Genomic DNA, 27,558 nt, shown 5'->3' on the forward strand with positions numbered 1-27,558 from the left:
TTCTTTTTCTGTGACATAGCAAGCCTGCATTATCAGTTTTGGTAAGTCACCATTAAGGTACACATCTGAATCTTAAGGTTATAATTGCACAACAAACCTGTTTTGAGTGCCATTAATTGCATCCCTCCATCCAATTTTCAGTGTTGGGAATCATGCAAATATTAGTTCTGCAGGTTAGTGTGAAAGAAATGAGTTTTCAATTTTAAAATTAATTTTTGAATACTTACCTGCAGAACTAATAGGCACCCTCCCTCCTCCCCACTTTTGCTTAATTGGCCAGTTGATGCACTTGCTTAAAGAAGGGATGGCTTGGTGTGGGAGGGAGCTACATCACTCCCCCAGCTCTTGGGGGATCAGGTTGTTTTTACTTTAACAACCGGGGACAAGCAACAGCGGTCTAATTTCATAGAGACTAACTGGCTTGTTGCCTATTGTTTTTGGGTCTTAAGTTCCTCATATATATATAAATATTTATAGGTGTAGATATGTGGATGTATTATATGTATATGCCTCCACATGCAGCATTTGTATGTTTGTATTGAATATTTAGGATTCAATGTTGGTAAGTTTGATGCGGGCATGAGAGGTATATGCAAATATTAGGTCTGCAGGTAAGTATTCAAAAATTAATTTTAAAATTGAAAATTAATATTCACTTCTTTCTACCTTCGGGACACCTTTTTCTTGGGACCTGTGGTGGCTGCTCAACAAGTTGTGTAGCTTACCCAGCTCTTCTAACAGGACAGGGTTGCATCTCGCCAAAGATGTGCGGTTGTGGATGTGAGAATGAGTGTGGGAGTGACTTGCCTCTCCTTCTTCTCTTCCCCTGGCTCTCTTCCTGTGGGCAGAGAGCGGACGTGCCGTTACATACTGGATCTGGCAGTTGATGCAGGTAAGCATACGCTTTGAGATTCCTTTCTATTTCCTTTCAGGATCATAGAAGCAAACCCACTCCTTCCTCTAGCAAGGGAAGGAAGGAGACTATGACAATAAGACAAACCTGATACTTGTATTTACCTTACTGTCTCCAATTTTTTAAGGTTCATCCTATCCTATTTTTGTATGAAATGATGTGTTCCTCATTCATACGAAAAAGCCCAGAAGTCTGACAGTTGATCTTGCATTTCCTACAGCCCAGTCACTTTTGCCAGAGGCAGGGTTTCCCTTCCTCGCTCTATCGACCAGGAAGGGAACACACGGTGTAGCGAACTCCAATCAGTTCATAAACTCACTCAGATTCCTCCCTCCAACCAATGAGTCTTCATAATGTAAAGGACCAATGGTTTGTATATTGTGTCGGAACAAATCACAATTTTTTAAAGTAAATTGTATTTTTGTATATGTAACTTACTCAGTAATTACTTAGCTACGAGATTCTACTCGAACAGCAGTTAGAATTCTGAATTCCACAATAGTGATTCTTTTGTTTTGTTTTGTTTCTGCCATTCGTAGAGTCAACACCTGGTGTTGTTATAGCAGCTTAGAATTTTGGATTCATTATTTTTTCCTTGGTTAAGTATTTTTGTAGCATTTTTGACATTTTTTCTTGATGGTGACTTTTCACTATTTTAACTTTTCAACTAGTTAGGAATGTCCAACACTAGTAGTTCTAGTTTCCAGCTGCAATACCCGGATGACAAAATTGACCTACAGTTCTCACACTTTGTGTTCCAATTGTAGAGGACAAGTTTGCTCTATTAATTTGACCTGTGACGAATGCAGGGATTGGGGAGAGCAGAAATGGAAGACTTTACTTCACATTTAGCCAAGTTAGAAAGAGATTGGAAGAGGAAAATAGCCGCTAAAGCCAACAGGAAAGTGGCTAGTCAGGCTTTGTCTCCTAAGTCTGATAAGGCTGACATTTCTGTTAATTCTCTAAGTGCTAACCATTCCCCACCTGCATCAGTTAATTCTCTTAAACCACCTACTCCTCCTGGCTCCATCACTTCCAAATGTAATCACTTCGCCAGCCTTGGGAATACAGTAAACCCCCTGTATTCACAGGGGATGTGTTCCAGACCACCACCCCGCGAATAGCTAAGACCCGTGAATACTTGAACCCCCCACTAAAAACGCTTATAACTTTCTACCATGAAAGGTCAAACACCAAAGTATGCCTAAAAGTACCAGCCTACATCAAATATACTTTAAACTATTACATTATTACTGTATTAATCTTTGAAATAATATTTTTTTTATTAATATAATTTCCAAGCCATCTTAAACATTTTATCCTTACAAATATACGTACGTACTGTATGGCTTACAGCTGTAGGTGAAAATAATCCAGTCCCCCCCCACCCCATGTATTCAGCCACACACATTTTCTTTCATACAATTACAAGCTGTCCCCTTTTCTTTTAGAGGGGAACCATTGGTATTTATACATAGTTCACAAAGAGAGAGAGAGACAAAAAATAAAAAAAAATATTTATGCACGTTTAAAAAAATTTAATACTACGTACATATTAAGATTACTACATATGTAAATCATACGGGTACTCACCAGTGATGAATGTTGATTAAAGATGATGATATGAATTAGCTGTGCAGTCCGATGAATGACGAAGATATGACTGCACAGCAAAGCAGAGGAGTTACAACTCATCTGAGAGCGCCTCTTCACCTTCAGGAGGCGCTTCAGGAGGCACTTCTTCAGTTGATTTGGGAGGCACTACTTCAGGCAGTTGGGGGGGCACTTCTTCAGGCAATTCGAGAGGCACTACTTCGGGTGATTTGGGAGGCTTTGGAAGGGCCTTCTTCGTCCGTTTGATGACCATGGTGATAGGCAGCTGCTGTCGCTGCTTCTTCATGGTGGTGAGGGCTTGATTATAGGGCTCCAATGCTAAATCAAGGATGTTTGAAAACTTTAGGGAGCGTTCCATACAAGGATCCTATGTTGAAACATACTCCTGCGTATCCTTGATCATTCTCTTAACATGGGACAGATGATCCAAAGTCAGGCCACCCTCCTCTTCCTCCTGCTTCTCCCCTGAACCTGGTGTATCTTCTTCCTCACTGGCAGACTTTGTCAGGTCTTCCAAATCCTGGTCCTTCAGGGGGTCAGAATGGTCATCAGTGAGGGTGCCGACTTCATCCTCTGTGATTTCCTCGAAACCTTCTCCACCTAGAATCCTCACCAACTGGACAGCCTTACTAATGACCGAATGTTGAATTTCTTAAGGAGAGAAGCCCCTGTGATCATGAACACACTCCGGCCACAACTTGTTCCAGCACGCATTCAGGGTCTCCTTCTTCATGTCATTCAGTGATCGGTTGATGATGGTCAGACATGTGGCAATCGAGAATTTATGCCAGTAGTCTTTTAGCGTAAATTCACTGTCATTGTCCATTGCATTCACAAGGTGCTGGAGGGAGTTCCAGTATAGAGTGCCTTGAAGGCACGGATCATGCCCTGGTCCATAGGCTGGAGGAGAGAGGTGGTGTTGGGAGGGAGGAACTCAAGCTGGACTCCCTTGTAATAAAGATGGAGAGGGTGGCCACCAGCATTATCCATGATCAGCAGCACCTTGAATTCCATGCCCAAGTCATTCAGGTATTGCCTAACTTGAGGGATGAAGCTCTGATGGAACCAGGCCCTAGGGTTATGCATCCAGAACACAGGAAACAGTGCCTTGTTCTTATTCTTGAGGGCCCTGGGGTTTGCAGCTTTGTAAATGAAGCCTGGTTTAAGCATGAAACCAGCCGCATTCCCACACATGATGAGGGTAACCCTATCCTTCTGGGCCTTGAATCCTGAGGCTTTACCTTTGTCCTTCGTGAGGTACTGTATGTCCGGGAAGGCATCTTCTTCCAGAACAGGCCAGTCTCATCCATATTGAACACCTGTTCTGGATGGTAGCCATTCTCCTTGAGGATTTTCTTGAAGGTCTCCGGATATTTCGCAGCTGCTTCAGTGTCTGCAGAAGCTGATTCCCCATGCAGAGTAACAGACTTTAGGTGGAACCGCTTTTGAATTCGGTGGAACCACCCCTTGCTGGCCTGGAAACCTTGAGGTGCCGATGATGGTCCTGCTTGGGGCTCTTCCTCCTCTTCTTCTTCTGCTTCTGTAGACGCTGGTTCATCGAAGCCTAAGAATTCTAATTCCCCTTCTTCAACGCCTTCCTCTGCCTGTACTACGTCATCGCCTTCCATACCAGTTGATAACTGCTGGTAGAGTTGTTGCGCTTTCTCGTGAATGATGCTGGAGTCGAGGGGCATGTTCTTCTTCCTGCAGTCCTTTATCCAGAATGCCAGCGCCGACTCCATCTTCACGATTGTTTTATCCCGCACTGTCGCAACTGTCTTTGCACTACCGAAGTAGCTCATACTCACAGACTTTCATATCTCTGTCTTTCTTCTTTATATATCTTGCTGTGCTCTCATTAACATTAAAATGGTGGCCAACCGTGGCAAAACTTTTGCCCTTTAACATGTCAAGAACTTTCACCTTCTCCTCGAGTTTCATAACAGTCTTCTTTCTTTTAGGCTCTGCCAGAAGCCTCAGAAGGAGCAGGGCGTTTGTTAGGAGGCATTTTAGGGCCAAATACCGCTGATGCACAAAGATTAAGAAACCAAACACAAAGATGCGCGATTTCATACGGTAAGAAGATGCTGTGAACTACGCATGAACTGAGAAGGATACTGTGGATGCAGTCTCCCAGAATTCCATGCTCACGAGTTGGTCATGAATGTTCAGCCAGTCAACGCCAAGTGAACAGCCAGTGAGCGCCAAGGAAAATGAATGGCACTTCTGGATTGGCTGCTTTGCAGATGACAGCCAATAGTGTGTCAAGTATCATTGGTCCCGGGTACACAGCATCCAGCATCTCGAGTTCTTTATGTTTGCGGAGAGGTGGCTTGGGTGAAGCACTTTTAAGAAGTAACTTAAGTATACCTTACTTTAACCAGACCACTGAGCTGATTAACAGCTCTCCTAGGGCTGACCCAAAGGATTAGACTTATTTTACGTGGCTAAGAACCAATTGGTTACCTAGTAACAGGACCTATAGCTTATTGTGGAATCCGAACCACATTATACCAAGAAATGAATTTCTATCACAAGAAATAAATTCCTCTAACTCTTCATTGGGCGGCCGGAGAATTGAACGCGGGCCTAGCAGAATGCTAGCCGAGTACGATATCGACCCATGCAATGAGGAACTAGCACTTTTAAGAAAAACAAATATGTTATTGAAATTTTGCTGTGTTTACATTAGTATATTACAGTACTGTAATATTTGAAAATTAGTAAATCTTTTTTCATCATACAAAATGTACTTACAGTAGTCATGAATATATACTTAGTACGTATATGAAAATGCAACATACCGCAGCCGTAAACATACGTACCCTGCTATTCCTGTTGTCTTATGTATTTTAGATATGCTTTATGTACTACCTGTAGTACTACATATCATCCTAAAACACTTTTTGAATGAAATATTTGAAAATCATCTTACAACAAGACATTTAATGAAATGTACAGTACTGTATGCACAGAATATCAATGTTAGTATATGTACGCACAGTAGTACCGTGCGTATACCATAGCGGCAAATGACCCAGAATAACTCGTTTCATTGCTATCTCTCGTTTGTGTGTTTTGCATGTACAGTACTATGGACTAAGAATATTTTTTGAAATCATGCATTAAGATGTCCTCTAAATGTTCTGCTTCTTCTAAGGCCTCTGGCAAAGAGCCTACAATAAATGACTGATGAGAAGAAAGTAGACATGACTGTTATGTTAAGAGAGGGCAAAAGTCACGGAGAAGTAGCAGCCCATTACGGCATGACATTAATTGCGGTCGCCTGCATTGAGCATGAACAAGGTAAAATACTCATGCGGTCACCTCCATTGAGCATGAACAAGGTAAAATACTCATGCAGCCCTGCCATACCACCTTCGTTGCCATGTTCAAATACCTTGACATGACAGCGCCTCCTGAAACCCCTGACAAAGCACCTCCTGAAGAAGGTGAAGAGGTGCCCTCAGACAAGATGTATCTCATTCATCATACTGCACAGCTAATTCATCATCATCATCATCTACAGTATACTGTAATCAACATTCATCACCAGTTACTACCTGTATGATTTAACCCTATTTATTATTATTACAGGCACCCAGTGTAGTATTACATAATATTATTATTTAATTTTGTTACTGTTATATGTACTGTAGTATTATTATTAATTTACATTATTATTTAATGTTATTATACAATAAATAATATGAAAATGCAGAATATTGCTATATGAAAAGGACAAAAAAATCTGCATCCACGAATAGGCAGGTTCCCTGTGAATATTTTTATAGATGCAGTAAACCCCTGTATTCGTGATCTCACGATTCACGGACATGTATTCACGGATTTCGCTGTGGAACGTATCTACCCATTATTCGCAGAAAATTCGCCCGTTCGCTGTATTTTTCACTGAGAAATATTAACTAATTACTGTATTTTCATCTCATTTTGATGACTAAATGCACTTTTTGTGATAAAACTATTAAAATACTCAGGTAATGCTCGAGTTACGATAATTCACCTTACGATGATTCAATTTTGCAGTGGGATAAGCAATTAATACCTATAGACAATATTATTTATAAAATATTTTTAAATTTCGCAAGGGCACGGGCAGCAGCATAATCAGGCAGTGAGAGAGACCAAATTACAATAGACAACTTTTCCTCCATCTCTGTATCCTATCTTCCAGTTAAAAAGTAAAAGAGAATGGTAAAATTATTGTTGGTAACATTAAACTCTTGCGTAAATGCGTACAGCCATAAACAACCGACCGAGAAACTGTTTTTTTGCTTATAACCGAATCGGATGGTATTTCAACCATCGTACGGTAATAGACAATTACTGTAGCTTATAGCACAAATGACGATAACCCTTAACGGACAGCATAATTTATCAGTGTGCAGCACCCCAGACCGGGGAAACTTTGAGGTCGGCAAAATAAAAAAAAAAATCACTTCAATGGAAAAAGAATGACATGCACATTCACACTGTATAAATAAAAAAATTCTAAAAAATTTTCCCTACCTTCCATGAGAAGTTGAAAATGATTATTTACAACCCCTTGTGGGGCCTCATTTACAAGACAATCGTAAATTTGACCAACTTATATATGTTTTTTCTAATAAATAAATTTATTGTATTTTGTAAAATTATTATTACTGCTCACACAATATCAAAACAGATAAGAAATCAAAGCAGTAAAAATTTTTGGCATATTTGTTGTAAAATATTCACGTAAATTTACAAGAAGGAAGATTCAGTAACTTTTTTTTTACTTTTACATGCTTTTTCTAATATTTATTTGCAATTTTCTTTGTAAAATTACAACCGACATACTATCAAAAGACAAAAAAAAAAACAACAGCAACCCCTTCGTATATTTACAAGCAAATTTACAAAAAGACTCATGAGAGAGAGATGCAGTACTTTCCCCCTTGAAGTCACAAGCATTACTGATACTGGCCGAACTCTCACGTCTGTATAAAAGTTGCCAATAGTGAATTTATAGCATATAGAAGTATTGGCACCTTTGTATCGAATCATTATTACCATAACAGTGGTGCGTAATTCTGCTTCACATTGAAGCTCAATCCGTCCACCTCCCCAAACCTGTTTTACTTCACACTGAGGCTCAATCCATCCCTTAAGGGTTAAGTGGAATAGGACTGATATATTTTTACATTATACCCTTATTCGGTATGATAAAAGATTGTCAAGGAAATATACTGCTAAATTTAAGCTGCAAGTTGTAGCTGAAGCTGAGAAAACAATGTTCAAGCTGCTAATGACTATACTGTAAATTACTGTGCATCAGCAACATGGATGAAACTCGATCATAATTAAAATTGGAGAGAAAGTATTTCAATCAAAACTAGTGGGCATGAAAGCACACATTACTGTTATTAACCAAACAAAAACTTCTTTCAGTTTTCTTCTGAAGATGGAAAGAGAAACCCACAAGATTCTTGAGTATAACTTGTTTACTGGTAAATAATATGTAAGTATTTACCAGTAAACAAGTTATACACAAGAATCTTGTGGGTTTCTCTTTCCATTACTGTTATTTTTACGCCGATAAACGATAAACATGTAAAGCTCGTATTATGATGAAATCAAGTGAAATTAGCAAACGGAATCTTGAGTTTTTTTAAACAAAACAAACGTCCCCAAACTGCCATCGTCATCTATTAACGAAAAAATAGATAAATTAATTTCACAATGAGACGTATTTTAGTTATATTTCGACTTAAAAACACTTCGTATAACGAAAAATAACCTTGCCCCACATGAATAAAGTATCTAGAGATTCGTTTACGCTAACTAGAAGCAAGAAAAGCGCTCTCAACTGAATTAAATATGGAGAAATAAACACAGCATAAACGATTTCCAAACCAAAACATTGATCGCTATGACTGCAATTTATAATATAAAAGCAATATAAGAATATGTATAGTATTATTGGATACAGTGAATTAAGGCATAATATTTTAAAAGATGCATATTTGTTATGTTGATGTTTGTATAATACGATATGTGAATATAGAGTACAGTATAATGTAGGCTACGCTACCGTATATGTATACAATGTACCATAGTGTAGGCTAAGCTAATTCTTGTTATTCAGTTTCTCTTTGCACTGAATTATCATAAGTCACTTTGCATGAATCTCCAGAATTGGCTGATATTAATAATTACTATACCGTGTATGTATGGAGTATTCTTTATAGTGTAGGCTAGGCTACCATATACAGTGTGTATACATGGTACCAAATACCCTAGAGTAAGCTAGGCTATGTTTGAGATACGTTTTGGTATCTCTTACATAGGATAATACCTGTATAAGTATTTTTAGTTTTTGTGTGTGTTTGAACTATCAAAATAGGGCAGTTCTAAGTGTTTTTAGAAGGGTTCTAAGTATTTGTGGGTTTTAGCTATTCGCGGGGGCGTGTGGTACTCATCCCCCGCGAATACGGGGGGTTTACTGTATGTCCCACAGAAAAACCTGCAAATACGTGTTATCCCGCGAATAAATTTTAGATAGGTTTCACAGAAAAATCTGCGAATCGTGAGACCGCAAATACAGAGGGTTTACTCTAAATTTGATCAGCGATTAAATCTGGTAGTGAGTACAGTGGCCCAGTTAGGGACATCAGTGTGTGTCCTGGTTGACAAGTTTGATTCTCGTAGGTGTTGGTCCCTGCCATACTCCCCGCTACCGGGGAGGAGGCATACCAGTAGCCCAAGGGAGGTCAGTGGGGTCTGCCCACGGACAGTCGTCTCCTTAGTCCAGCCTGTTGGATCCCAGGTTGCGACTCGAGACAGTCGCTGGAAAGGCGTCTTGGAAGTGTATCGGCTTTCGTCAAGCTCTGAAGAGTCCTTGCCTCATAAGAGCCGCCTTCGTCGCTTCCCCGATGAATCTTGCTTGCTTAAGAGATGTTTCTCGGGTAAAGATCAGTCCCCACACCTTCCTTGCAAAAGGGTGAGGGAGCCTTCCTTCATTCCTCAGCCATCAGGTAGCAAGTGGGACAGTCCGGAGTGCTTCTCCTCTGCTCAGCATCAGGAGCAAGGATCTAGCTCTCTACACTTTTCAAGCGAGCAGCTCCAGCTTTTGCATAAGCGCCCTGTTCCTTCTGAGTATCCTGTATTGGCAGAACGTATCAGTGAGCACCCTGAAATAGCCAAGTGCCCTGCAGCAGCCAGGCGCCCTGATGCGGCCAAGCACCCTGATGCAGCTAAGCCCCCTGAAGCAGCCAAGCGCCCTGCAGCAGTCAGGCGCCCTGAAGCTGCTGGACTACCTGTTTCATTGGAGCACCCCGAAGCTTCCGAGCTTCCTCTAGCACTTGAGCCCCCTCAAGACTCTAAGCACCCTGTGTCTTGTGATAAACCTTCTCCTGCAATGGACCCAGCATTTGCACCTTTGCAATGCCAACTGGATAATATCTTTCAACTTTTACAGAAACCTGCAGTGCAGACAGCTCCTGATCTAGACCCAGTTATGTCTCCAATCTCTTCAGAAGACAAGGAAAGGGATCAGGACTCATTTTCTATGCCTTATGCAGCGTTACTCAAGTTCCTTCTGCAGCAGTTCCCTGATTTTTTCACACCGGCCACTCCTTCCTCTCCAGCTTCATCTTTCATGATGAGCAATCAGCCTGTAGATTCGGTAAGACTTCCCAAGATGGTTCTCTCTTCTTCATCAAAGAAAGCTCTATGCCAGATAGAGAACTGGCTTTCCGAGAAGAGGGAACAAGGGAAAGCATGTTTTGTACATATAACTTACCTGGTAATTATATATATAGCTGTAGTCTCTGACGTCACGGCAGAAAATTGAAAATCGCGGCAGCGCTAATGAATGGTCACGTGACACCCCTTCCCACCGCCCTCTACAGGTGAGTGAGAGGAACCATAACCCAAACTCTTCATATGTTTCTGCCGTGTGGTACCGGTAAGACCGGTGCAGCTTAGCAGAGAATTATCGCTGATTCTTTCGTTGGACATTGTTGGTGATGTACAATTGTTTGATTTGAATCTTTGGCAGACATTGTTTGTGCTTAGCTTTTTTCATCCCCGCCTTCCTTATTTAGCATTATGTCGGACACTGGTCCCTCGGTGTATAGGTTTTGTAGCAAGGGCTGCAAAACTAGATTAGGGAAAATTACCATTGACCCTCATTCTGTGTGTTCGGGGTGTAGAGGACAGGTATGTTCGGTATCGTTAACCTGTGAAGAATGTAAGGATTTGTCAGGGAAGAATGGAAGATTTTAAATGCTTATCTGAGAAGGCTTCAAAAGAGAGAGCTAGAAAAGCTTCAGCTAGGACTACCTCTTTATCCTCCCGTGATAGTCAGGATTTATCTTTTCGGTTACTAACCCTGATATTCCTTCTAACAAATCTCCTATCCCAGACCCGTTATTCCCGAATCCGATATCGTGGCCAGTCTTAAAACGCAGATGGATGCGCGTTTTAGTGTGATGCTTGCTGCCATGGAGCGGATGAGGAAGTCTTTGGTAGTAAGAAGTGCAGTGTCTTGTGATAGTGCAGTGGAGGAGCTGGCTGTTCGGCCCACTCATTCTCTTAGGCCTGGACCTCTGTCAAACTCCCCAGCACCAGGGAGGAGGCAAGTCGAAAGCCCAAGGGAGGTGAGTGGGACCTGCCCCGAGCAGTTGGCCCCTCAAGCAGTCCTGTTGTCGCTTCCCAGGATGCAGGTGTTAGCCATAGAAAAGGCACATCAAGGAGGTGTATGTCTTGAGTATGTCGAGTGAGGATTCGCCTAAGAGAGGTTGGCGCCAAAAGATGTCTCGAGACCATTCAAGAGGTCTAGGTTGGCATCTCCTTTGGCAGTTCCCAAGAAAAGAGTGGCGCTTCAAGATCAACCTCCTTCGTGTAGTTTTTGGGAGGAGCCCGAATGTTTTTCGCATTCCGTCGATTCGGGAGACGAGAGGCATGTGTGGGAAGCGCGGAGACGCTTGCGTAAGAAGAGAGTGGTGTTGTCTTCGCCTGTTGTTGCTGCTTCTGGCGTGATTGCTGCATCTAGCGCCACGCGCCATGCGCCATCCTTCGTTTCGCCTGGCTCATCGCGCCATACGCCACACTACGATCCTCCTGGCGCCATGCGCCAAGCGCCAAAAATTGTTTCTCCTCGTTCAGTTCCGCATTCTCCTTCTTCCGCCTTGCCTCAAGATTTGTTTTTGGCGGAAATGAATAGGAAGCTTGATAGTATTCTCGGCTTTATGGAAAAAAGTGATCGTTCCTTGAACGAACTGCAAGTTGCCGATTTCAAAGGATGCTCCTTCATCGAATGTGCGGCATCCCACGAGCGATCCTGTGCTGCATTCTCCTCGAAGACGAATCTTCCTCCATCTAGATCCTTGGCTCTTTCTCCGATTTCTGGTGGTGATGTTGCTTCAGAATCGGAGGCGGAGGTACAACCAGAGAAAGAGAAGCCTTTATCGAGCTCTAAGCAACTGCTTCAGTATTTTCTGGAGAATTTTCCGGATTCCTTTTCACCAGTATCTCCAGCTTCTCCGAATCTCAATATGCTCGTGATAATAGGACAGACACTTAGCTGGCTACCAAATTAGTTCTTTCTATTTCGGCCAAGAAACGATTGAAGAAAATGGAGGAGTGGCTTACAGAGAAGAGGGAACAAGGGAAGACTGTGTTTTGTTTTCCCCCTTCGAAATTGTCGTCTCTGTCGTGGTGGTTGGCAATGAGACTGGAGAATCTTTCTCGTTGGGAGTAGCTGCCTCCTCCCAAGGAGATTTCTCTAGTTTGGTAGATTCGGCCAGGAGGTCGGCTCTTAATTCAGCCAAAGTATTCTTTTCCACATCGGAATTTGATCACCTCTGCAAGAATGCTTTTAAGATTTTGGAAGGTATAAGTTTCCTCGATTGGTCGGTTGGAGCTCTTGGGAGGAAACTAAAAGCTTGCGCCCTTCAGGACGATCAGTTCGCTTCCCTGTCCGACGTGTTAGCTTGCATCGACAGGAGCATTAGAGATGCGGCTATGGAACTCTCTTCTGTGATTACGATGGGAATTCTCAAGAAACGTGAACTATGGTGTTCTTTCACCACTAAAGGAGTCTCTCGGTCCCAGAAGTCAGCTTTGTTGTTCGCTCCTTTAGATAGGAAACATTTTTTCCCGAGGGAAATAGTATCTGAGATCGCTTCGACTCTTCAACAGAAGGCAACTCAAGACTTGCTGGCACAGTCCACCAAGAAGCCTAAACCGTTGCCTTCAACAGTTGCTCGCCCGACAACGTCGACGGAAAAATCTCAAGGTCGGCCCTTTCGTGGAAGAGCCCCTGCTAAATCGTTTCCCAGATCGAGAGGGAGAGGTCGTTTTGTACCTAAAGCGATCAAACCCTCCGACAAGAAGTGAGAGCGCCTCCCTTCATTCACCAGTAGGAGCCAGACTGTCAGCTTTCTGGACAGTCTGGGAAGAAAGGGGAGCAGAACCTTGGACAGTCTCGGTTTTAAAGGAAGGCTATTCAGTTCCATTCTTGAGGGACCCTCCTTTGTACAGGGAGCCAGTGGTCTTAATGGCTTATTCTCTAGACTCAGAGAAATGTTGTGCTCTAGAGAAAGAGGTGTCAGCTTTGCTAGAGAAAGAAGCAATAGAGAAAGTTCTCCCCCCTTTCTCCCCAGGATTTTACAATCGTCTCTTTGTAGTACCAAAGGCGTCAGGAGGCTGGAGGCCAGTTCTAGACGTGAGCGCTTTGAACCTGTTTGTCAAGAAGACAAAGTTTGTGATGGAAACCACTCAATCAATGCTGTCATCCCTTCTTCCAGGAGATTGGATGGTATCCATCGACCTCCAGGATGCATATTTCCACATCCCGATCCATCCTGCTTCGGGAAGTTCCTTCGCTTTGTGTTCAAAGGCGAAGTGTTTCAGTTCAGGGCAATGTGCTTCGGCCTCTCGACGGCCCCCCAGGTATTCACCAGAGTTTTGTCATCAGTGGCGAAGTGGCTACATCTGTTGGGGATCAGAACAGTTTTTTATTTAGACGATTGGCTCCTGCGTGCAAAGACGAAGGAAAGGTGTGTGAAGGATTTGGAAAAGACTCTTCATCTAACCAAGAACTGGGACTACTGGTAAATTGGCAGAAGTCACATCTGGTGCCATCTCAAGAATTAGTCTATTTGGGAGTTCAGATGAACTCAGTAGTTTTTCAGGCTTCTCTGTCGGTGGAGAGGGTAGAGTTGTGCCTGTTGAAAGTGCGAGATTTTCTGAAGAAGATCCAGTGCTTTCGCCAACGAGTGGATGAACCTTCTAGGGAAGTTGTCTTCCGCAGAACCGTTTGTGAGTTTGGGGAGACTACATCTAAGGCCCCTTCAGTTCTTTTTAAGAGAAGTCTGGGACAGGAAGAAGAGCCCGGACTCGTTTGTTTTTCAAATCTCAGAGGAGATAAAGGCAGACCTCAGTTGGCGGAACTCTCCAGAGAAACTTCAGGAAGGAATTTCACTGTTCCCAAAGAACCCCAACCTCATCTTGTGTGCAGACGCTTTCAGATCTAGGATGGGGAGCCACGTTAGGCAAGTTGGAAACAGCAGGCCGATGGAAGGGAGAACAACGGTGGCACATCAATCTGAAGGAATTAAAGGCCAGTCATTTAGCCCTTTTAGAATTTTCGAAGGTGGTAAGGAACCAGGCAGTGATTGTCCAATCAGACAATACAACAGCTCGCATACATAAAAAGCAAGGAGGGACCCACTCGTTCTCACTATACCTGGTAGCGAGAGATCTTCTGTTATGGGCGAAAAAACGAACCAAACGACGTTGATGACAAGGTTCATTCCAGGAAGCTCAATGTGAGGGCAGACGAGCTAAGCAGGAGCTTTCAAGTACTCTCAACAGAGTGGATCTTAAATCAAGAAGTTTGCCTCCAACTGTGGAATCTATGGGGTTGTCCTCTCATAGATCTGTTTGCCACCAAGAAGACAACTCAACTGCCTCTTTTTGCTCTCCAGTGCCGGACGAGGGGGCAATCTTCGTGGATGCAATGCTGATGGACTGGTCAGGTCTGGACCTTTACGCCTTTCCTCCGTTCAAGATGTTGAGAGGAGTTCTAACAAAAATGTTGTCCTACAAGGACGTGCGAATGACACTGGTTGCTCCGTTTTGGCCAGCAAGGGAATGGTTCCCGGACTTGATAAGTCTTCTCGTAGACTTCCCGAGGCTTTTACCACCCGAGTAGATCTACTCAGACAGCCTCACTTCCGAAGATTTCACGGAGGTCTATCCGCTCTTCAGCTAACTGCGTTCAGACTGTCAAACGTTGTCTCAGAGCTAGAGGTTTTTCGAGGAAGGTCTCTAGAGCCATCGCTAGAGCTCGCAGACAGTCCTCCACAGCAGTTTATCAAGCTAAGTGGTTAGTCTTCAGAGAGTGGTGTAGGAAGACTGGCACATCATCTTCTAAGACCACTTTAGAAGAGATCGCAGACTTCCTCCTGTATCTGAGTGTGGATAGGAAGCTGTCTTCGTCTTCGATCAAGGGCTACAGAGCAATGCTTTTCGACAGTCTTTAGGCATAAGGGCCTGGATATTTCAAATGATAAGGACCTGTCAGATCTTATCAGATCGTTTGAAGCATCCAAGAATTCCAGAGAGAGATTGGTTTCCTGGAATTTAGATGTGGTCTTGAAATGGCTAGTGGGCAGTAAGTTTGAGCCATTATCGTCTTGCTCTTTCAGAGACCTTACGAGGAAGACAATCTTCTTGGTAGCTTTGGCTACAGCAAGGAGAGTCAGTGAGCTGCACGCCCTAGATAAGAGAATTGGGTTTTCTAGGGGTAAGGCAGTCTGTTCTTCATTGTTGAGTTTTTTGGCAAAGAATGAGACACCGTCTAAACCTTGGCCGAGATCCTTTTCGATCCCTGGTCTCTCGGATTTGGTGGGACCAGATGAAGAAGAAAGACTTTTATGCCCAGTAAGAGCATTAAAAGTATATATCGAAAGGACTCAAGCAGTGAGAGGTCCCTCTCCTAATCTTTGGTGTTCTGTGAGGGATCCGAGTAGGCCTCTTTCGAGGAATGCTCTTTCCTTCTTTATGAGAGACCTGATTGTAGAAGCTCATAACCAGGTAGAAGATGTGCAGCTTCAAATTTCTAAAGTTAAAGCACATGAGGTGAGAGCGGTCTCAACCTCTTTGGCATATAGGAGGAATCTTTCCTTAGATTCAATTATTCAAGCTACATTTTGGAAATGTAGGTCAGTGTTCGCGTCTCATTATTTGAGAGAGATTGAGACAATATATGATGGATGCAGTACGTTGGGACCGTTTGTGGTGACTGGCACGGTGTTGGGTAAGGAATAAAGGAAGTCGATCCTTCCTTGTGATGCTTTCTCTTGCTTAAGGTTAGCGTTGTTGTTTTCTGGGATGTCTGGGGGTACATTGTGACTAGGAGTACCCAACAGTCTTACATATTGGGTAATATTTTTAAGGTACAGGTTATTGGTGACACCCCTCTTTTTTTTTTTCGGTTGATTTGTTCTGTGTTTTAGGTGTACTGCGCCCTGGACAGGGCATTTATTTGGTTGGTTATCATGCATAGTCCACGGTGAGCCCTTGACTGGCATGTAGCCCTCTAGCACTTAACCCTCAGGTCTATATACCTAGTTGGTGCAAGTTGAGGATAGCAGATTAAGAGGCAGTATCCATCAAATCAGCTACCTCAACAGGTAAGGAACCATCATTGTGTTTTTATTTTCACAATTGTCTAGACTTTTCATATTAGCTGCCATGGCCCACCTCCATCAAGGTGCCAATCAGCTATATATATAATTACCAGGTAAGTTATATGTACAAAAATGTATTTTTATAATAAAATGAGGTTTTGTACATACTTACCTGGTAATTATATAATCAAAGCCCACCCTCCTCCCCTCTCATGGGCAGGTATGGCATAAACATATGAAGAGTTTGGGTTATGGTTCCTCTCACTCACCTGTAGAGGGCGGTGGGAAGGGGTGTCACGTGACCATTCATTAGCGCTGCCACGATTTTCAATTTTCTGCCATGACGTCAGAGACTACAGCTATATATATAATTACCAGGTAAGTATGTACAAAACCTCATTTTATTATAAAAATACATTTTTATTTTTTTATTTTTACTGATTCACATCATTACGTCTGCTTAAATTCCGACTCATGGACAAAATCAGGTTACGTCCTTGTCCTAGGAACGGATCTCGGAGGTAAAATGAGGCCCTACTGTATATTAGTCTGTTGCCATTATTGCTTATATCTGGACTTAACGTGCTATTATGATATGATGTAAATCCAACCCTCTATTTTACTTTCGTGTGTTGCGTATTCAGTAAATGATATAATTGTTTATTCTTAAAAAATGCAACCCTCTAACCTATTAACCTGGAGAGTGGTAAAACTGGTTTGCTGTTTTTGCTTGCATCTGGTCATAACATGCTAATATGATATGATGCAAATCCATCCCCTTATTTTACCCTTGTGTGTTGCGTATTCAGTATTCTGATATAATTGTTCTTCTGACATAACGCAACCTTACAACTTATTAACCTTGAGAGTGGTAAAACTGGTTTGTTGTTTTGTTTATATCTGGACATAACATGCTAATATATAATACAAACCCATCCCCTTATTTTACCCTTATGTGTTGTGTATTCAGTAATCTGATACATACACCTTGCACCCATAAGGATATTAGCTAAAATATGGTAAAATTAATTATCATTCACCAAAACGGTGAAAAGATGGGAATAAATAAGAGTGCAAGTGGAGCTGTAGCAACAGGTGTTGTCTGGTTTGTATTCACACAGAAAATGACTTGAGCCTCTTCTAGATGGGTTCACCATCCTTGATGTATACCTGCCAGGTTGTGGGGTTTCTTTTTTCTTCATTTTGAGAGTCAGTGCAAAAAGAGCTGCTGACCACAGGATATAGACAATTGTGAACTGATTGTGTTGTATTAAATCATAAAGACACACAAATTCTGAACTTCTCAATATCCTCATTGTTGTTGGAAGTAAATGTTTGCGTAATTATAGATGTTTTTCAGTTAAAAGTTTTATTTCAAGTGCAAGTAGTAGAATTAGTCAGTTGTATATTGTTTGTCCTTTATTTTCAAATGATATGAAGAGTATTATACCTGTATTATGAATATAAAATATTTTCCAGCTAATTTCCCAGAGCATGTTGTGGAGGATTTACCAGAGGGAATCACCACTGGTATATATTATGGATGGGCAAAAGTTGATAGTGGCCCTACCTACAAGATGGTAATGAGTATTGGTTGGAATCCTTACTATAACAACCAGAAAAAATCAATGGTATGTAGCGATGGTTTTTAAAAACTGCACTTTAGTTTATTGTTTAATTGATGTATCAGTTTTCTCTATGTAATTACAAAAACTAACTTGATTCATCATTTAGATGGATCTGTAGTTTTGTTAACTCTCATTTGTTCTTACAAGTTATACAAACTAATCTTTGGTTTAGGAGTATTCCTTGGCACCATGAATGATTCAGTCTTTGAAGCTTGTTAGTAAGATGTTATAGTTACAGATAGAAGTCAGTAGGGTCACTACTCACTGACCCACTTGTGTGTATACCCACACATTTTCTTTGAAGGGTTACTGTCAACAAGTTGCTGCTGCTGTTGTCTGTTGATCATTGAAATTTACTTTAGACGTGGTTAATTAAGTTGTTTGTCATTGTGCTAATATCTTTTGCTTTCCTTCCGTGGGCTTGTAGTTGTGATGTTTACAGTATATGTTTTACAATGTCCTTGACAGACCCTCTGAAAGAGAGAATGCTGTGTTGAAGTTAGATATTCCATGATGAAGATGTGAAAAGACTTTGATGGGAGAGATCTCTTTCCTCCAGTTTGAATCTGTACCCTTTCTCTTTTTCACTACAATTTGAACATCTTTCCAGTTTGATTAGCTAGTTTTCATCTTGCTGTCCAGCCATGGCAACTTGGGATTGGAGGTTATTTTTGAAGCTAATAGTGGGAGCTGTGGTGTCTCATCAATTCTTGATATTTGGATTTGAGGGATATAGAAATGCTAGTCATAATGATATCTCAGGGGCATATTTATCTCTTGAAAGTGGCCCTTGGATTCCAGGGGTGGGCTGGTTTTCAGGGATGGATCTCACAGCATTCTTTCCAGATTTCCCATCAAGTTGATTAGAGTGGGATGTAGTACTCTCAGTCCCATCAGGTTACTTTGGCTCCCTAATCGGTTAGGTGTCATCCATCTGGGTTAGGACAAGGATTGGACATTTGGGGTTGCCTTGTACTGGTGTCCTTAGTAGGGACATACACCTCATGAAATGTTATTGGTGTCTTTTAAGATATATAGACAATTTATTTTTATGCATTTGATAATTTTTCTGAGTAAAAATAGATACCTGTACCCCAGGACCCCTTGACAACTCATCACAGTTTACAACCTCAAAGTGACCTTGGGTGTAAATACGCCTTATTTAGCAATAGATAGGGTCGATTCTGTGACTGCAGTAGCTACCTGAAGACACAGGAGTGATTTAACGTACCTGATAAATAATGCAGATAGAGTAAATATTCTCTATGTAATTGTCTTATGCATCAGTCTTTGCACTATATTGTAGGCTCAAAATAAAATATTTCATGCCAAACACAATACACATTACCCAGAAGAAATCACAAACAGATAGAATTCCAGTGTTTCATTACAAAAAGAGATCTTTTTGATTGCGTAGTCTCATATTTCGTCCTCAAGGAGTTACTCTCCATGGGTCTGTCAGAGCTCCATGGTGACCAAACTAATATCAAAGAATTCTCTTTTCGTCGGTCGTGGCCAGGTATTGTGTCGTAATGGTAAACACTATAACACGTGATGGAGTATGTAATGGACTCAAAGATAAGAGGGCTCTTTCCCTTATCTTATAGCGAAGCTGTACCCTGGTTCTTTCCTTCACCAAAACCTGCAAGAAGAGGTGATTAATGCACAAGCAGAGTCCACCATATTGTCGACAGTGGACTAGTGCGGAGACCAAGAAACCATTACTTTCTGTGGTCGCTGTAGATTAGTTTATTTTGTCAGTGCTCCAAATTTCATAATTATGGAATCACCTAAAGAAGCAAGTTAAGTGCTTAGTTTTAAGTTCCAGTTAAACTTTTAGTTTTAAACTTTTGGAATTGGTAGTTAAATTGTGCGTGAAAGCCGAAAACCCGGCTTTTCTTGCTAACACATGGGCGGCACTTGGTCATAATCGCTGATTGTTGGTTCTGAAAAGTCCAAATTATTTTAAGAATTTGTCATTTCAGTTAGATGTGTTAACTAAAAGAAATTTTCCACAATATATCATTAATATAGAAAATCTTTTCAGATCATACAGTGTCTACAATAATCTGGGCAGTAGCCTAGAGTAGATTAAGTGAGAATAACTTAGACATGATTAGTTGTGGGTGTTGTCTGTAGCCTATAACTTAGGATCACATATCCTTAAGTGTGGACTAAACAACCTAGATTAGGTAGTAACCTAAATTAGGGTAACTTTTTAAGAAATATCCTATTATGGGCCCAAGCAGCCACCTATCTTAGACCAAGGACCCAAGGATTCGATAATAAGCTGGGCAAAATAAAATGGTAGCGTAACTATAAGGCTACATATTAGTAAAGTTTTTCTTTTTATATTGCCTGTACACTTAAGTGTGATCTAAATAATCCAGATTAGGCAATACCCATAATTAGGTTTCAGCATTACAGTGCGCACTTACCTTGGTACTGGCTTAATGAGTGTCCCTTTGTGAAACATCTCATTATTGGATTAAACACTGTCTTAGACCAGGTAGCCTAGGACTAGATAAAACATTAATCCTGGCCAGATGAAATGGTAGCTTAGCATTAAGGCTACATAGTAAGGTAAATTTGTTTTATGTAACCCATACCTTTAAGTGTGAATTAAATAACCTGGATTAGGCTGTAGCCTAGATTAGAGCAAGTAAGACCCCCTCAACTTGGGACCACCTTGACGTGGTGAGGGGCCTCTTGAACCCCAGGAATCTGCTCCCAGGTTTAAGTCCAAGAGTCCCATATGGCATTATATATTTGTTTGGATTAAATTATGCTGAATTTTCCACTATTACTAAAATTTATTAGACCTGATAAATAGGAAAAGATATCATAGCTGGGAATGGGTTTATATCCGAAGCTGAATAGTGAGAACTTTGGTAGGACCATCAACTGCCCGATAATGTTCAGACCTGAGAGTTATCAGATTGGTAGCTCAAAGGCAGAACTGTTCTTTAGGGCTAGACCACGGATTCCAGTGGGGGTCTGGTTCTAGGGATAGAACTCTCAGCATTCTATCCGGTTTGCCCATGATATGATTAGGGTGGGAATGATTGTATTCTTGAAATACTCTCAGTCCTAGCAAGCGGGTTTGGCTTACACTTGGGCCACTCTAATCATGTTGTGCCATCCCCTATGGGATGTGGACATTTGGGAGTTGGTTCTCACTTGTGCCATTGGTGGAAGAATAAACCCCATGAAAGGCTGATGATACCTTTTAAGGTTTTCAGGTTTATTTTTTTTTTTCTATTTTACTTCAATCTTATGCTCAGTTGTGTTAAAGATTTAAGTATTCCTGGGCCCTTTGATGGTAGCAACTTGGCACAGTTGACAATCGCAGGAACCTCCTCTGACCTCTCTCTGGAAAAATCAGGAAAAAATACGAACGTAATTACACTGGAGCCCTATGCTCCAATGAAAAGCAAACCAAAAAAAACAAATATCTTGACCCAACCTTGACCCACTTCGAATCCCTCTTTGGGAGTGGAAGTCGGTCAAGATTCCTGACCTTAGAAACAGAGAAAAAAATATCGGCATTGAAATTAGAAAACTTCCTATTAAATTGACATTCAACTACTGAAATGTCATTCAGACAAGTAAAACAACAGATGTGATTGATAGAAACCACAACAAGAAATCAATCAGAAAATTACTTAAGTATAAAAATATTGACAATGTAAAAGTACATATAAAAAAACATGACAATATGAACAGTGTACAGGGTACCATAGTACTCGCTGATAATGATGAACCAATAGAAAAGAAAATATTGCTAGATTCCCTTAAAAAAGGTACAACAATGTACAAGATTGCGAAATATACAACATAGCCAGTAGACGGAGTAATGGAAAAACACTAAGAATAGCAAAGGTAAAATTTGAAGGCCATGAATTACCCTTAAAAATTAAAATCTTGGGCCAAAGCAGAGAACTGAGACCATATGTTCCAAAACCACTACAGTGCCAAAACTGTAGTATGCATGGACATACAAGGAAAACTTGCCGTAATACATCTGTATGTGCTTACTGTGGATCTGACAAACATGCCACACAGTGGAGGTGTGGTGAACCAAAATGCGTGAAGTGTGGACAAAATCACCATGCAAGATCTAAGGAGTGTATATATTATATATACAATACAGAATTAAAATTACTTCAGGAAAGGACAGGAATGCCTATATAAGAGGCCAAATTAGAATTAAAGGTTAAAGGAATGCATGATCCCGCTAAGAAACTAACTTTTCCTACAGTAATAAGATCAAACAATGAAACAAAAATATAGAAATAAATAAGAGTAACAAAACCCTGATAGATCAATCTCAAAGAAAAATAACCACTTTGCAAGAAGAAAATAATATAGCAAGAACCAAGAAATGTATACAAATCTTTGGTCAAATTCATTTGAGATATTAAGAGAAATGGAATCACTAGAAAATACAAGCACCACAGAAATATTAGAAGATAGTTGTGATGAATTAGAAACTAAAAAAAAAAAAAAGAGACCTTTAGAGAGAACTTCACCCAAGACCAACAAAAAACCAACTATTATGAGAGATACATCCATTAAAATAAAGGCGGGAGACCCCAAGAAAGAACATAAACCAAAAAATAAGAATATACCTTTGTCCCCTAAAGTAATAATAAAACCAATGGAAACAGATACCCAGAACATCAAAGAAATAGTAGAGGAACAAACCATTGACAAGAATGATTATGTGATGGAAGAAGAAATTACTCCATCACCAACAATATGTGCAGCAAGAGTAAATGAAAAAACGACACACGAAAACACATGTGGATGTAATGAACTTTTCATTGAATTGTGCAACAAAAATGAAAGCGTAACAAAGGACAGTTTAACAAGCACTATACGAAATTTTATAAGATACAGAAATAAAGAAACTACAGTGAACCCCCCCGTATTTGCGGGGGATGCATCCCACACCCCCCCCGCGAATAGGTCAAATCCGTGAATGCTTACAACGCCCCTCTAAAAACGCTTATACCTGTCTACCATGAAGGGTCAAACACCAAAGTATGCCTAAAAATACCAGCCTACATCAAATATATATACATTAAATTATTACCTTATTACTGTATTAATCTTTGAAATGATACTATTAATATAATTTCCAAGCCATCTTAAACATTTTATCATTACATTTATACTTACGTACTGTATGGCTTACAGCTGTAGGTGAAAATAATCCAGTCCCCCCTACGTATTCAGCCACACATTGTCTTTCATACAGTTATAAGCCGTTCCGTTTTCTTTTCAGTGGGAACCATTGGTATTTACGTATACAGTATGAAATTCACAAAAAGAAAGGGACAAAAATTTAAAAAACGTATGCACATTTTAAAAAATTTAATACTACGTATATTTGTACCTGTCTACCATGAAAGGTCAACACCAAAGTACTGTATGCCTAAAAAATACCAGCCTACATCAAATATACATTAAACTGTACCTTATTATTGTATTAATCTTTGAAATGATACTATTAATATAATTTCCAAGTCATCTTAAACATTTTATCGTTACATTTATAAACGTTACATACTGTATGGCTTACAGCTGTAGGTGAAAATAATCCAGTCCCCTACATTCAGTCACACATTTTCTTTCATACAGTTATAAGCCGTCCCGTTTTCTTTTCGGGGAACATTGGTATTTACGATACGTAATTCACAAAAAGAGAGACAAAACTTCTTTAAAATTCATGAACATTTTAAAAAATTTCATACAGCTGTACTTATATATTAAGATTACTACATACGTAAATCACACGGGTACTCACCAGCGATGAATGTTGATTAATGATGATGAATTAGCTGTGCAGTGCGATGAATAATGATGAAGATATGACTGCACAGCAAAACAGTTGTTACAACTCATCTGAGGGTGCCTCTTCACCTTCAGGAGGCACTTCTTCAGTTGATTTGGGAGGCCCGACTTCAGGCGATTGGGGAGGCACTTCGTCAGGCAATTCGAGAGGCACTACTTCGGGAGATTTGGGAGGCTTTGGAGGGGTCTTCTTCGTCTGTTTGATGAACATGGTGATAGGCAGGTGCTGTCACTGCTTTTTCATGGTGGTGAGGGTTTGATTATAGGGCTCCCATGCTGAATGAAGCATGTTTGAAAACTTAAGGAGCGTTCCATAAAAGGATCCCATGTTGAAACATACTCCGGCATATCCTGAATCATTCTCTTCATGTGGGACAGACGTTCCAAAGTCAGGCCGCTCTCCTCTTCCTCCTGCTCCTCTCCTGAACCTGGCATATCTTCTTCCTCACTGGCAGACTTCGTCAGCTCTTCCAAATCCTGGTTTCAGGGGTCAGGAGTGAGCATCAATAAAGGTGCCAATTTCATCCTCGGTGATGTCCTTGAAGCCTTCCCCACCTAGAATCCTCGCCAACTGGACAGCCTTATTAATGGCCGAATGTTGAATTTCTTAAGGAGAGAAGCCCATGTAATCATGAACACACTCCGGCCACAACTTGTTCCAGCATGCGTTCATGGTCTCCTTCTTCATGTCATTTAGTGATCGGCTGATGATGCTCAGACCTGTGGCAATCATGAATGTACGCCAATATTCTTTTAGCTTAAATTCACTGTCACTGTCCATTGCAGTTACAAGGTGCTGGAGGGAGTTCCCAGTATAGAGTGCCTTGAAGGCACGGATCATGCCCTGGTCCATAGGCTGGAGGAGAGAGGTGGTGTTGGGAGGGAGGAACTCAAACTGGACTCTCTAAGAAAGATCGAGAGGGTGGCCACCAGCGTTATCCATAATCAGCAACACCTTTGAACTCCATGGCCAAGTCGTTCAGGTATTGCCTAACTTGAGGGATGAAGCTCTGATGGAACCAGTGCTCTGTGAGGACTTTGGTGATCCAGGCCTTAGGGTTATGCATCCAGAACACAGGAAGCAATGCCTTGTTCTTATTCTTGAGGGCCCTGGGGTTTGCAGCCTTGTAAATGAGGCCTGGTTTAAGCATGAAACCAGCTGCATTCCCACACATGATGAGGGTAACCCTATCCTTCTGGGCCTTGAACTGGAGGCTTTAGCTTCGTCCTTGTGAAGGTATGTCCGGGAAGGCATCTTCTTCCAGAACAGGCCAGTCTCATCCATATTGAACACCTGTTCTGGATGGTAGCCCTTCTCCTCGATGATCTTCTTGAAGGCCTCCGGATATTTCGCGGCTGTTTCAGTGTCTGCAGATGCAGATTCCCCATGCAGAGTAACAGACTTTAGGTTGAACCGCATTTGAAATCGGTGGAACCACCCCTTGCTTGCCTGGAAACCTTGAGGCGCTGATGATGGTCCTGCTTGGGGTTCTTCCCCCTCGTCTTCTTCTGCTGGTTCATCAAAGCCTAGAAATTCCAATTCACCTTCTTCAACGCCTTCCTCTGCCTGTACTACGTTGTCGCCTTCCTTAGCAGCTGATAACTGCTGGTTGATGGAGTTGTCATGCTTTCTCATGAATGATGTTGGAGTCGAGGGGCACGTTTTTCTTCCGGCAGTCCTTTATCCAGATTGCCAGAGCAGATTCCATTTTCACGATTGTTTTATCCTGCACTGTTGCAACTGTCTTTACACTACCGAAGTAGCTCATACTCACAGACTTGCGTATCTCCGCCTCTTTCTTCTTGATATATCTCACTGTGCTCTCATTAACACTGAAATGGCAGCCAACCGCGTCAAAACTCTTGCCCTCCTTTAACATGTCAAGAAGTTTCACCTTCTCCTCGAGTTTCATAACCGACTTCTTTCTTTTAGACTCTTTGCCAGAAGGCTTTGAAGGAGCAGGGCGTTTTTTAGGAGGCATTTTAGGGCCGAATACCACTGATGCACAAAGATAAAAAATCGAAGTGGACAGACACACGGTTTCACACGGTAAGATGCTGCGAACTATACGCACAATCTGAAGATGATGCCGTGGAGCATCCTCCCAGAATTCCGTGTTCGTGAGTTGGTTGTGAATGTTCAGCCAATCAGCGCCAAGTGAACAGCCAATGAGTGCCAAGGAAAATGAATGGTGCTTCTGGATTGGCTGCTTTGCAGATGACAGCCAATAGTGTGTCGAGTATCACTGATCCTGGGTACACAGTGTCCAGCATCGCGATATCTTTGTATTTGCAGAGAGGTGGCTTGGGTGAAGCACTTGTAAGAAAAATATATATTATTGAAAATTTGCTGTGTTTACGTTAATATATTACAGTACTGTAATATTTGAAAATTAGTAAATCATTTTTAACTTACAAAATGTACTTACAAAATGTACTTACAGCAGTCATTACAGTAATATATACTTTACATACATGAAAATGCTACGTACCACAGATGTAAACATACATACCCTGCAGTATTCGTATTCCTGTTGTCTTATGTATTTTAGATATGCTCTATGTACTACCCGTAGTACTGTACTATACTATGTATCATCCTAAAACACTTTTGTATGTAATATTTAAAAATCATCTTACAACAAAACATTTTATAAAATGTACGTACTGTATGCACAGAAGATCCGTGTTAGTGGCAAACTATCGGCAAATGACCCAATACAGTATAACCCATTTTATTGCTATCTCACGTTTGTGTTTTGTATGTACAGCACTATGGCCCAAAAATATTTTTTGAAATCGTGTATTAAGATGTCCTCTGAATGCTCTGCTTCTTCTAAGGCCTCTGGCCAGTAGCCTACAATTACTGTAATGACTGATGAGAAGAAAGTACTGTGGACATGATTGTTTTGTTAAGAGAGGGCAAAAGTCACGGAGAAGTAGCAGGCCATTACAGCGTGACATTAATTGCGGTCGCCCACATTGAGCATGAACAAGGTAAAATACTCATGCAGCCCTACTGTACCACCTTCATTGCCATGTTCAAATACCTTAACATGACAGCGCCTCCCGTCATTCATCGTACTGCACAACTAATTCATCATCATCATCATCTACAGCATACTGAAATCAACATTCATCACCAGTTACTACCCGTATGATTTAACTTTAAAGTACTGTATTATTTATTATTATTAAGGTACCCAGTGTAGTATTACATAACATTATTATTTAATTTTTATTACTATTATATGTACAGTACTGTAGTACAGTTTTGTTATTGATTTACATGATTATTTAATGTTATTATACAATAAATATGAAAATACAGAATACTATTGCTATACGAAAAATAAAAAAAAAATATGCATCTGTGAATATGGAGTTCCCGCAAATTTTTTATAGATATGTTCCATGGAAAAAACCGTGAATGCGTGAGTTTCCTGCAAAAATTTTTTTAGATAGGTTTCATAGAAAAACCCGCGAGTGGGTGAGTTTAGACACTCACGAAAAGGGCTGTATGTGCATTGGACACATAATGTCTTATAAAGAAAAACAAATAAATATTGTAAATAGGATTTTAGAAAAAAATGCAAATTGATGATCCACAAAAAGAAAATAACACTTGAACACACTTAACATTATACTTTCAATAATTATATTATACAATGGAACGTAAATGGTCTACGGACCAGATTACATTTGGGAGAAATACAACGATTACTAAGGGAATACGAGCCAATGATACTATGTTTACAACATGTCAACAAAACAATATCAACAATAGGTAAATATACCATAGTATCTACATCTAGAGGAGAAGAAGAAGGAAATTTAGGTACTGCCATATAACAAAGTA

The 27,558-nt window shown here is 40.9% G+C and overlaps 1 protein-coding gene across 6 annotated transcripts in view; it reads left to right on the forward strand.

Annotated features, from left to right (window-relative positions):
• Rfk (Riboflavin kinase) overlaps positions 1 to 27,558 on the forward strand; it is a 304,267-nt gene that overhangs the window by 49,307 nt on the left and 227,402 nt on the right. For all 6 annotated transcript variants that reach the window (XR_010856941.1, XM_067126044.1, XM_067126045.1 and 3 more), the window contains exon 2: positions 17,692 to 17,843. Coding sequence is in view for 5 of the 6 variants with exons in the window: in XM_067126044.1 (XP_066982145.1) it covers positions 17,692 to 17,843 (152 nt within the window). In the remaining variant the exon portion in view is untranslated. The remainder of the gene's footprint in view (positions 1 to 17,691; positions 17,844 to 27,558) is intronic.

The sequence above is a fragment of the Macrobrachium rosenbergii genome, chromosome 23 (assembly GCF_040412425.1).
Source record: "Macrobrachium rosenbergii isolate ZJJX-2024 chromosome 23, ASM4041242v1, whole genome shotgun sequence".
In the NCBI taxonomy this organism is placed as follows: domain Eukaryota; kingdom Metazoa; phylum Arthropoda; class Malacostraca; order Decapoda; family Palaemonidae; genus Macrobrachium; species Macrobrachium rosenbergii.